Source organism: Chiloscyllium punctatum, chromosome 3 (assembly GCF_047496795.1).
Source record: "Chiloscyllium punctatum isolate Juve2018m chromosome 3, sChiPun1.3, whole genome shotgun sequence".
NCBI lineage: Eukaryota > Metazoa > Chordata > Chondrichthyes > Orectolobiformes > Hemiscylliidae > Chiloscyllium > Chiloscyllium punctatum.
In genome coordinates, this window is record NC_092741.1 from 88856611 (window position 1) to 88869340 (window position 12730).

General features: G+C 38.2%; 1 protein-coding gene across 5 annotated transcripts; it reads left to right on the forward strand.

Moving 5' to 3' along the window:
* Positions 1 to 358: 358 nt before the first annotated feature.
* rnf146 (ring finger protein 146) lies at positions 359 to 10907 on the forward strand. 5 transcript variants are annotated; one of them, XM_072556006.1, is made up of 4 exons: positions 489 to 1002; positions 4269 to 4351; positions 5836 to 5937; positions 9158 to 10907. In XM_072556006.1, exon 4 carries the CDS (start codon positions 9159 to 9161, stop codon positions 10239 to 10241), a length of 1083 nt encoding a protein of 360 aa, XP_072412107.1. In that variant the 5' UTR covers positions 489 to 1002; positions 4269 to 4351; positions 5836 to 5937; position 9158; the 3' UTR covers positions 10242 to 10907. The 5 variants fall into 5 exon arrangements, with proteins under 5 accessions (XP_072412110.1, XP_072412109.1, XP_072412108.1 ...); XM_072556009.1 differs by lacking the exons at positions 489 to 1002; positions 4269 to 4351 and adding an exon at positions 359 to 441; XM_072556008.1 differs by lacking the exons at positions 489 to 1002; positions 4269 to 4351 and adding an exon at positions 423 to 441 and having other exon boundaries at positions 5836 to 5941.
* The last annotated feature ends 1823 nt before the right edge of the window (positions 10908 to 12730 follow it).

Here is a 12730-nt window from a genome sequence, read left to right on the forward strand (position 1 = left end):
GGCAGTCCACTTCGGAGACCATTGGCCAAGACATGTTTTTGTCACCCAGCTAATCATCTATCCATATTGTTACTGTCACTTTTATTACGAGCTCACTATAACTTTGCTCATAAATCTGGTGCCACATCTTATCAAGTTTTAAAAAAAAATGCCTTGGAAGTCCACGTAAGCGGCATGAACAAGGCTACTCTCATCAAAAACAAAACTCGAGCAAATTTGAGTTTCGCGATTTGCCTCCCAAGATAACACGTCTGTGGCCAGGATCCAGCTGTGCAGCTGATTGACAGTAGGGTACCGCCCCCCACCCAGCCCCAGACCCCGCCCCCTTGGGCAGCTGCTCCTGCGGGTGACTGTGCGGCCTGTCGTCAGCACGCTCCGTCGAGCTGACGTTTGGAAGTTGCGCGTGCTGAGGTGCGCGGCGACGGCGGTGGAGGCGCTGAGGTAAGTTGGGGCCTGAGAAGCTGTATTTGTTTTTGTTTTTGTTTTTTTTAAACCCCCCTCCCCCTCCCCCTCCCTCGGCGTTTTGGTGAGTGCGGGTAAAGGCGGGAACCCCCAGACATTGGGCTCCGAACCCCGTGCGTTTGTTGCCTGACAAAGGAACAATCGGCCCCGCTCGGGCGCTATGGTGACGGCTGCGTTCGGTGCTGATTGTGTCGCTCGGGCCCCCGCGTTCCACTCGAACGGCGGGTACAATGTTCCCGTTTGGAGCGCGTGGGCAACCGGACTGGTGTTTGCGGAGAGACCGCTCCCTTGCCTGTGCCATCCCCCCTCTCCACTGAAAGCTCCCCCCGCCCCCCGCTAACCTTGCACTTTTCCTCTTACTGTCACGGACCAGCGGTTCGCCTTGGTTTCGTCGTCGGATCTTCTTCAACCAAAAATAATAAGCATGTGTTTCGGCTTAGTTAAAAAAAATGTCCGTATTCTGCAAATGTATTTCGTTGTCCTCGTCAGGTTTATTTATGAAACGCTAGATTTTTTTTCGTTGAGGGGATATGGTTGTTGGTGAGTAAACTTTCCCCATTAGTTTGCATTCTTGTCTTATTATTGTGAATAACTTCATAGGAATAAAATGAAATCTCCGTTCTGTTCCCTGCAGGCCTCTTTGGTCCTGTGTATCTGCAGGCTTTCAAACTCAAGCTCGATGACTGCTTGCTCGTTACTACTATATTCAGCTCCCACTTTGGGCCTTGCACGAATTTCGATTTTGTTGCTATGTACAGGCCTTTCCTAAAAAGAAAATTCTCGTTGTGTAGTATTTTTACAGCATGAGTCCACAAAGTCAATAGAGCTTGACTGAAGAATTGGGGTGAAAAATTTGAAATCTGCTTTTTTTTTCTATTTCCCTCTATTTGTTTTACTGGAAAACAAGATGCGTATTAGAAAAGAATTATGTTGAAAATGTATTAATCCTTTGATTAAAAGCAAGGTTTTAGGGAGCATAAAATGTTTTGAGATTAAACCAAACTTCATACTTGATTGAGATTGTCACTTGCCAGCCCTTTTTTGTGGAGCTAAATATAGTTTCTCCTCAAAATGCTGTAATGTAAACTCTGCAGTATGTCCCCACCTGCTCAGATCACTCCTAATTAAGGAACTTTAGAGTCCAACATCTGAAGTGTGAGTTCTCTGATTGTGAATCTGCCATTCAGGTGGAACAAAACTCCCTTTCTTTCCCATCCCAAGATGTCCCAATTGAAACTCCTTCCGGCCCTAAATGGCATTTAAAAGTGATGTGTCCTATTAGGATCTTGGACCTGGTCGTTGTAAGCCACAGAAATCTGCTATTATAAAGAAATGTTGCAAATTGATGTTTAAAACTTTTTTGTGCATGTGGGAGAAGTACAGTACATAATTGAAGAAAAGGTTTCTGGATTTTTCCTTGCAGAATTTTTGAATTTTAAATGTTACAAACTAACAAGGCATTTCTTTCCCCCCCTCCAGTGTTCATTTTGCAGAAATAATGGAAAAATAGTAACGATCATGTTCCCTTTGTGGTTTGATGTGCATGTACCTTGCCACGCGCAAGCCAGCACTTAAGGCTACCTAAATGACTGCATTAGAAAATGGGAAAGCAGTAAGCAGGAATGTGGAAGGCACAGCAACAAGCATATATCTGACCATAGCTGTAAAAATAGAGGACAAACGCACGAGACTAAATTTTAGATTTTATTTTAATCTTGATCTTTGTTCTGTTTTTATTGTCATTGTTCTCCTCTTGTTTTTTTTTGTCTTTTTCTAATTGTTTTTCTTTGCAGAGTACATGCTATTGTTAGGAATGAGCTGCTCAGATTTGTATTTTCTGGTGATGGGCAGAGGAAACAAAAGATTAAGGCAGTAGTAGGCAAAATTGGGTAGCAAACTGTCCAAAGGGAGTGTGAGCAAACTAGTTCTGAAATTCTTAAATCAGGGCTCCGAAAGAACAAAGAAAAAATTTAAGACCAAAATGTTAAAATTAAGTTAATTTGGATGACTTAGTGGGTTTTAAAAAAAATGTTTTTGGCCATATACTGAAGATGATCCTGCAGTGCTGGTTAGTCTTGGGAGGTTTATAATATAGTTGAGAACTTTGTGATGTTATAAGTGCAACTTTTTGCTATGCTGAGAATTGCAATCTGAACCTGTCATTAAGTATTTCTACATATTATCCAGATAAAACACACGGGAAGCTGAAAATGTGTTGCTGGAAAAGCGCAGCAGGTCAGGCAGCATTCAAGGAGCAGGAGTATCGACGTTTCGAGCATGGGCCCTTCTTCAGGAAACGTCGATTCTCCTGCTCCTTGGATGCTGTCTGACCTGCGCTTTTCCAGCAACACATTTTCAGCTCTGATCTCCAGCATCTGCAGTCCTCACTTTCTCCTAAAACACATGGGAAACCTGATGCACTAGATATAGGATTTATAATTAAAGATATAAATATATGAATTGTTAATTATTCCCTCCCTAATGGGGAACTGCCTGTTTCAGTTTTTTTACTAGATGCAGGATCAGGTATATTTCTTACAGAGAGTTGTGTGAACAAATGATGGTGTGCCACTACTTTCTTCCTCACATCATTTGATTGTTCTTGTTTCCATCTGTAGAGGTCACACCAAAAATTATCAAAACAAAGTAATTATTTTTCTTTATGAAGGATGTTCTTTCAACTTTAAGCATTTTTTCTTGTGACTGTAGGCATAAAAGGAAATGTGACTAGATAACCATATTTTTGGTTGCAACATTGCATGTAATGGATTTGTATTTGAGATATTTTCCTGAATTGGCAGCACTGAGATTTGTTTGCTAGCATTGATTTCCTTTGAAGGACATCATGGTATAGACTCCACAGGCTGATTTTGCATTCACAGTAAATTTACACCCATCTGTATATCAGTATTATTCTTACATTTTGTGTGTTTCATTCAGTGCCTTGTGAATTAATGATATACCATAATTAATATAATCTGCCTATATTTTGACGGATATGTCCTCTTGCATGATTTTGTAGCTTTGCTTAGGGAGCCTTACAAGTAGTGTTTGCATAGTGTCTGTTGTCCTTTTCCTTCAAGGGTGTCAAGCTTACAGATTTTAGAGGGTACAAACCGTCGTTGTTCTGTTCACTCAGTGGTGGGAATAAATGTTTTACATGGTTAATCAGCTGCAGATCAAGAAAACTGCTTTGTTCTGGGTGGTGTTGAGCTTCCTAAGTGATTTTACAGGTGTACATTTCCAAATAAGTGTAGAGTATTCCATCACATTCCAGACTAGTGCCTTGTAGATTGCATTTGGAGAGTCAGTGCTGAATTCCCAGCCTCTAACCTCCTTTGATAGTATTTATATGGCTGGTGAGGTTAAATAGAGTTAAGTCCCTGATCTCTGTAACCTGTTCAGTTTGAACTCTTGGTCATGCAGATCTTTAGTTGTCTTTTCGTCCTTTACAGGTATCCCCTGCTTTTCGAACAGTCGCTTTATGCAATTTTGCTTTTACGAAAGATCTACATTAGTGCCTGTTTTCGCGAATCCGAAGAGGATTTTTGCTTTTACGAAAACAGCAATACTGTTCCCGTATGAATCATGCAGCTTCGCCTTATGCCATTTTCGGCTTGTGAAAAGTTTCCTGGGAACGCTTTTCGGATGGCGGGGGCTACCTGTACTTGTTCTTTCCCTAAAATGTCACACTTACTTTAATTCTACTGTTTTTCTGCAGTTGTTTTTGGTACTCCTCATTGATTGTCAAACTTTCTCTTTTTCTGCCCTCAATACATTTTATGAATTTGTTACCCATGTTCTAGGTCTGTATACACTGTAAATATGGAGAATAAACAAGGAAGAGCACTGACTGCCGGAGCACACCACAATCAAATCATTTTCCAGTGTGAGCAACACCTATTTAACCTGGTGTTGTTTTTGTCTAGTATTTATGATGCTTGCTTCAAAGATAAATAGATTAATTGTTCACCTTTATGGTTTGCCAATACTTTGTGCCGATAGCAATTTCTGATGTGTAAACGTCTGAAGAAAGCATTGAGAACATGAATGAAGATTATTGAAACGTGGCACTGAGAGTTCTTTCTACAGAAAATGCTAATACATTACTGAATTATACTGCCAAAACAATAGCTTAAAAGGCAGAGGATGCCATGCTTGAACTGTCTATTAGACTGAGCAGATCATACCTTGAATACTACATATACCTGGTCACTGAGGTGTAAAGAACTTCAGATGCCAGAATACGTAGAGAAGAGCTGCAAGGCTGATTCATAGTAATGGAGGACTGAGTGATTGATGAGGAAAGACTGGAGAAATTTTGGCTTTTAGGTTTTAAGAAATGTCAATTGAAAAATTATATGTATGTAAAGTAGTAAACTGATACAACTGAGTGATCAGAACGTGATGACAGAGTTAATTTTATATAAAACAGGATTCATGTACAACCTTTCTTTCAGGTTGTCCCTAATAATAGCACGCTAAAAGCAGAATTGCATGTTATAACTCAAGCCTTAATAAAATGTATGAGATACTGACCAATGTGACTCTTGATACATTGGGCTAGAATCTAGAGCCAATCCTAATATACTTGTTATACGCTAACTAAATTAGATCTAAAATGCTAAGTGACTTAAAGCATTCAGTTCCCTTCTAATGAGAAGTTATATTACCTTTATAGTTTTATTGTTTATTTATCTGCGTTATATATTAAAAACATCAAAAGTTATGAAAGGTGCTTCAGAGGTGTGAAGAAAAGCCAGATAATTAACCAGAGAAGCTGAAGGCTTTTAGTCAAAGAGGTGAATTTTAAAAAGGTTATTAAAGGGGCCAAAGAAAATAGGTTGAAAGAGCAAATCCCCATGAACAGCTAAAGCCCAGGTGGGTGCCAAAGGTAAGAAAATAGCAAGAAGGAATTGGGGGGGAAGCTAGGGATGTGGTAATGGGACTGTGAAATGTACAGGGATTTGACGAATAAGATGAGAAGTGTTGGTGTATTTTTTTCTCTCTGTCTGAGCTCTGAGCAATCTTCTTCGGATATGGTCTTTGTTACAAATGCCTGTGTTTGGGTATATATGATGGAAATGACTAGAAATTAGAGAGGACAGAGCGATGGCAATTGGAATTTGATGTGACGAAAACTAGAACTTTTAACCATATGTAAGTTACAGCACCTAGCTAAATTGCCTTTTTTCTCAGTAGGTTTCTCCTTTTATAATCAAGTTCTCTTGCACTTTTTTTGAGTTAATGATAAAGTCAATTGTCATAGCAGCTATCTGTTCCAGGTGTATAATAACAAAATAGTCTGTAAATATCTTTGTTACATTAAATTATATGATTTTCTTCTAACTTGCCTTTTTTTTTCATATTTAGAGTCTGCGGAGTCAGAAGTTTGGGGAGGTTTAGCAACATCTTTGATGCCATTGATCTCTGCAGGAACTTGCAGCAAGAATCTGTAACTGGATCCACAGTTCTGTTAGTATGTTTAAATATTTTTATACATTGAACTCTGTTCCCACTGGTATGACAAATTGATATTTGAATCTGGTACTAAATATTCTATCCTGGTCTCAGGGTTGGGGAACTTTAGTTATGTTGAAAGATTAGAAAGGTTGAGGTGATCCTCCTTGGAGAGGAGACTTTATAAAAGATTCAAAATCATGAGGGTCTTAAACAATGTAGACTTTGGAGAAGTTGTTCCCACTTGTGGAAACTTGAAAACCAGTGCACACAAATCTAAGATAATTGGTAAAAGAAGCAATAATATAAGGGCAAACCTTTTCAACCACCAAGTAGTTAGGATCTTGAGTACCTAAGAGTGTGGTGAAGGCAAGGTCAATTGAGACTTCTCAAAGGGAATTAGGTCGTTGTTTGAAAACAAAACGTTGTCCAGAGAGCCAGCATTGACGCACAGGGCTGAATGATCTCCTGTGTTCTGTGATGAAGTGCAAGGATCTATAAGATTGAAGCATAAATTATTACATCCAGCAAGGAAGGTAGTGCTGTGGTCTGCCTGTCATAATGCTTGATTGCTTCCTTCATCGAAAAACCCAACTCGTTCTTGAATTTCTTCATTCAGTGTAACATAAGTAATTTATTTGTCCTTTTATATCCATAATGCGTTCAATTAATTTGTTGAGTCATCTTTTAAGTCATAACTTCTGCGTTAAAGACAATTTTGTAATGGGAAAGAGATTTAAATTGTGTTTTCCAAAAGAAACATTAGAATGAAGAATATCGAATATTATTTTAAAAATACTTATTCCGTGAAAGAAATTCTAGATACAAAAATTGTTGTGGATATCAGCGTAATACCCAATGCGCTCATTCAAACTCCACTTCTACTATTCTATTGGTGGAATTTACTTATTTATTTTAACGTAGGCAGTGTCTCAGTTAATGTAACAAAGAGAATAGTTTCTGATGAACTGATACAAAATTGTACCTGGGATCCCAAAGCATAATTTTGGGACTACAATGTATGTTATGAATGCAAGATGGGGAATATTGTATATATTTTAATCGATTTCTTTTTACTAAAAGAATTTTGATCTATGTTTAATGAAGGCTTCGATGAGAATTTTTTTCATCCCTGGTAATAGCCTCATGGATCTCGTGCACCAAGTAATAAAATTTGCTTTTCAATATACATAAACCTCTGACCATTTAAAATGATGGATGGAAAACTATTGACATTATCATTGACCAGGAACTGAACAGGACTAGCCATATAAATGCTATGGATGGAAGGACAGGTTAGTGGCTAGGACTCTTGCAGTAAGTATCTTGGTCCTTGACTCCCCAAATTAATCCACCTTCTACAAGGTACAAGTAGGAGTGTGATTAAATAGTCCCCACTTGCCCTGGATGGGTGCAGTTTCAACAACACTGAAGATGCACTGCAAAAGTTCAGAAGCTGCATAAACAGCACCTTCTGAAACCATGACCACTACCATCCCAAAAGTCAAGGACATCAGCTATATGGAAACACCACTACCTGCAAGTTCCCCTCCACACTGACTTGGCAACTGTTCCTTCACTGTTGTTGGGTCAAAATCTTGGAACTCTCTCCATAATAGCAGTGTGGCTCTACCTACCTATAATGCAGCAGTTGAAGAAAGCAACTCACTACCACTTGCTTGAAAATAAATAGAGATAGCAATAAGTAATGGGGGTCAAAATGTGTGGTGCTGGAAAAGCACAGTTGGTCAAGTAGCATCTGAGGAGCAGCAGAGTCAACGTTTTAGCCTAAGCTCTTCATCAGGAACATTCCTGATGAAGAGCTTATGCTTGAAATGTTGACTCTGCTGCTCCTCGGATGCTGCCAGACAGTCTGTACTTCTCCAGCACCACTCTTTTTGATTCTGATCTCCAGCATCTGCAGTCCTCACTTTCTCCAAAATAAGTATTGGCCCAACCAACAAAGTCCATATCCAATGAATGCATTTTAGGAAAAAAGATGTGCAGTTTGCTGGAATTTTCAGTGTGTGCTCTCATTGTTCACACAGTTAAGCTAAAAAAAAAACTCCTTATGAATTGCCAGCTTGTCTTTTTCATTTTAGTAAATGTTCTGTTAAAAGCAAAATAGTACAGTGATTTAGGTATATATGAACTGGCAATCATTCATGAATATTATAAACATTATTTTTAAAGCAACTCTTCCTATTTTCCTTGATCAAAAAATATTTTTTTGTAAATAAATAATTGATCCAGTCCCTGTGCTCAAATGTTAAGATTTAAAAAGATGCAGGACTGCATCTGAAACTGGGCTGTACTCCCCAGACAACTGAAGCTTGAAACAAGTTGTAGCTAATGCAACTATCTATCAAGAAACTATCACCTGTATACTCAGTAACAAGAAGATTATTTTAAAAGTCATGGATTGGAATGCTCACATCGACATGCCTTAGAAGACTATCGAGTATGTTTTAGATTTTTTTTATTTGAGTCCTGTTGACACACAGTTTACTGACCAATTTCAGCTTGCATCTTTATGAACTGTATTGGAAGTGAAGTTCACAGGACCAAAATGATGGAAGGAACTATTTGAAACTTGAGGTTAGAAAAATGAGAGACCTGTTTACCACAAAAGTAAATGTACTATTATAGTAATACTATTACTGTTATGCAGCAAGCTAAAGTATGGAGACAAGTTTCAATATTTTGTTCCCAAAGCCTGCGTATGAAAGCTATAATATCTGGAGCTGAAATGCAATGAATGTGAGACTGCTATTGGGAATATTAGTGCAAATGTACTTAAACTTTAAATGTGACATTCTTCAGTCTGGAATTGAAAATATTTAATAGCCTCTACAGCCCTCTAAGGTGTAGTTCCTAAAAAATCTATATTTCAATAACATTGACACTCATATTTCTAAACTCCAATGAGTACAAGTCTGATCTGCTCAACCTCTCCTTTTTAAGACTGTCCCACTATACCTGGGATTAACCTAATGAACCTTCTTTAAACTGCCTCCAATACCATTATATCTTTCCTTAGATAAGGGGCCCAAAACTGTTTTCACTTTTCCTCCTATTGTCTGATTATTGCCTTCTCTAGTTTTGGCAAGACTTTCTGCAAAATGTTTGGAGTACTGTATGCGCTTTTTGACTTAGCTGACAGAGGAAGCCCTTTCCGTTCTGTGTTTGTTTTATATTAACATTGCTGATACAAAATCTTTATTCTTCTTCTTAGAATGGCTGGCTGTGGGGATGTCGATCATGCATCAAACATGATTCCAGGAGGAAGGAAGTTAAATGAGTCTTGCTCAAACATAGCACCTTCTCTGACTGTACCGGAATGTGCTATCTGTCTTCAGACTTGTGTTCATCCTGTTAAACTGCCATGCAAACATATCTTTTGTTTCTTGTGTGTGAAAGGAGCGTCTTGGCAAAGCAGACGGTGTGCACTGTGTCGTCAGGAAATTCCTGAGGAGTTTCTAGACAAACCAGCTTTGCTGTCCCCTGAAGAGCTCAAAGCAGCAAGCCGAGGAAATGGGGAGTATGCTTGGTACTATGAAGGCACAAATGGCTGGTGGCAGTACGATGAACGCACAAGTATAGAGCTGGAAGATGCTCATTTGAAAGGCAAAAAGACAATTGAAATGCTCATAGCTGGGTATTTGTATGTTGCGGACCTGGAGAACATGATTCAGTTTAGACGTAATGAGCATGGTCGCCGCAGAAAGATGAAACGAGACATAGCAGATATTCCCAAGAAGGGAGTGGCGGGTCTTCGTTTAGACTGCGATTCTAGTGGATTAACTTCAGAAAGAGATAATTCAGCAGATGGAGCAGTTAGTCTTGCTAATGCTGGATCTGTATCCATACAGCCTACTGCTCCCATTATGAGGCCCACAGTTAGATCAGCAACTTCATTAGTTGATCAGCCAGTAAGTCCAATAACTCCTTCACCAGATGCAAATGTATTGATTGTGAACTCCCTTGCACAGTTACAAATAAGTGGCCAAAACTTGACCAGGAGTCATAGAGGAGAAGGCGAAGAGCAATATGTAGCTTCTGTAAGTAGAGTTTCAACTGCACAGCATGCAGCCAATATGTCTTATGATAACACTGAGTCTGCAACAAGTTCTGATACAGAGGATGAGAACACCAGTCAGCATCATGAGTCTCCAACTTCCAACCACAACAGGCAAAGACTTGCTTATCTGAATAATGAGATACCAGGAGAGGAGCCATCTCCAGCAGAAGGGCCGAGCAGCAGCATCAGAGGCAGGGAGCAGCAACCTGATGGACAATGCACTGTAACAGAGGTCTAGATCTGACAGTTCTCACTTCTAAGGAACAAATGTTAACGCTTGCAAGATTAAGGGCAACTGAGGAATGTAGAATTTCTCAACCAGAATTGCACTCAATTAAAGCTAGAACTAACTTTTAATTGCTTTACTTCATTTTGGCGTGATTGCCATTTTTGCAATTTGTAAGTTTCTTTAATGTAGGAATTGCACGATATTTATTGTGGTTATATTAACTTTATTTTCATTGCTTTAAAATATTTTAGTGTTGAATTTCAGAATGATTCATCCTTTGTGCATGTTATAAAATGTGAAATCTGAACTCCCTGCAAGCACCAATTGTGCTGAAGGCTTTTCATTCTTCTTGGTATTGTACAGATGCCTTTTGTGATTTTTTTTAAAAATTACATCCATGTAGAATTATCTGGTTCTGTCTGGCAAGTGTTTGACTAGATCTTTTGCTTTGTATAGCCAAATTAAGAATCATTGTTTTCCTTTTCTCCCTTTTAGTAAGTACATCACCCTATTGTATCATTGTAATTGAGGCTGGTAATAGCTGTACAAGTAACATTGCCTACATAGTTGACATTCAGTGAAGTGTTAGACTAGCAGAAACAATTAGTTAACTTCAATTTTACATTATTCTGACTATAGCAATGGTCAAAATAAAGCTTAAACATTTTGATAAAATTTGTTGTCACATTGGTTCTCTGCATTGCAAACCAATTATTTACAAAAGCCAACTTCTGACAGTGAGTTTAGCAACAATGGATAAAATGACTTCTGTTCAACAAACTGATGTAATTTGAGCAAAGATCGGTTTTTGCAATTTGTAACTGCTCAGACTTCCCAGTAAGTTATTTTGTTACAAAGCTTTAAAATTGTTAAATAGTCACTTTTTTCTTAAAATGCAAATACTAAACTTAAGTCTTTGAGCTAATCAGTTTTTTTTTTGTAAATGGTGTATTCTCCATCCTGCAGTCTAATACTTTGATATATTTTGGGTTTAGCTTGAAAATGTAAGTGTCATGAACAATTCCATATTCATGTCAATCTGGAACAAGAAATTGTCATTCCAAATCTTCCTGTATATACTACTTTGAACACAACTAACTTGTGTTTTAGACTACTAATGCACCACAAATTGAGAATTTTTATTCAATTAATTAAGTAAACCAGCATTACTGTTGTAAAAACAATCTAGTTAATTGATGCCTTTGAGGCAAGGAAATCTTACCTGGTCTGTGTGCTTCCTGACCCACAATACTGCGACTGATTTGAGTGCCCTCTTCTTGCTACTTGGTTGTATCGAAACTACAGTTGTAAACTCCAGCAGTTCAAGAAAGTGATTCAGCACTGCTTTCTTGAGGGCAGTTAGAGATGAAGCAACAATTATTGGCCTCACCAGTGTCCACATTATATGAATAAATTCTTAAAAATAATTAGATTGAAGTTTCTACCTGCATGTTTCACTTGTCATTAGCACATCCTGCCCCATTATAAGCTAACCATGATGGTAACATTGGATTCTAAATTTGTATTTTTCAATTTCAGACTTTAATATAAACTTGAACCAAACTCCTCCTAAACAGTATTGTGTGTGTGTGTATATATAAAACACAACCATGAAAACTGTCTCTGTACCAAATCATTGCTGAATGAGCACATGCAGACTTTGAAGTCACATGGCATATTAACAGAAAAACTTAAACATTAACATAGTTTGGAGCAAAGATTCTTTTAAAATTAATGCGGCAATGCAATTCTTTCTGCTCACTAATGGTCTTACGTTTCTCTTTCAGATGTATCAGATAGTTGAGTCAAAGTGCTGATGAGTACATGTATCTGAATATTTTCTCAGTCCTTTGAGTGAAGACATTAGGATAATTCCCAAACTAATAAGTGAGTTATTTTGAATGTTCAGTGTACTGCTGTGTTTTTTGTTACAGTAATTCATCAGGTTTTAGGAGATTCCATTCTGTCAGCTTTGCTTTGGTACAATGTGCCTGATATTGGTGTAACTTGCACAGATCATTGAAGTTTCAGTACATGTGTAATTCACACAAAACTTTCACTTAATACCACAGGACTGCCTGAAAGGATTAAGACACCTGTTTATTGTCTGATATGGGAACGTGAATGGCTATTCAGTCCCTTGAGCCTATTATACCTTTGCTGATCTGTGGTCCAAACCTTCCTTTGGTATATACCCCTTCATACCTGTGCTTAAAGAAGTTATCCATTTCAGATTTAAAGTTAATCTGACAGTAATCCAACTGGGGTCTAACCACAGTTTTGACTTTGACTTCTCGTACTCCTGTCCTCTAGAGTTTTCTTGATTTATTGTCTTCATTTGTTTTTGGCATTTCAAAGATCCATGCACCTAACTTCATAGCATCTAAAAGATATGCTGATTTGTACTTTTAATTCCAAATGGATAACTTCATACTTTTGAAGTCCATCTGTCAGTTTTGCTTCTCCAAGTGTCAATATTCCTTTGCAATTTTATGCTG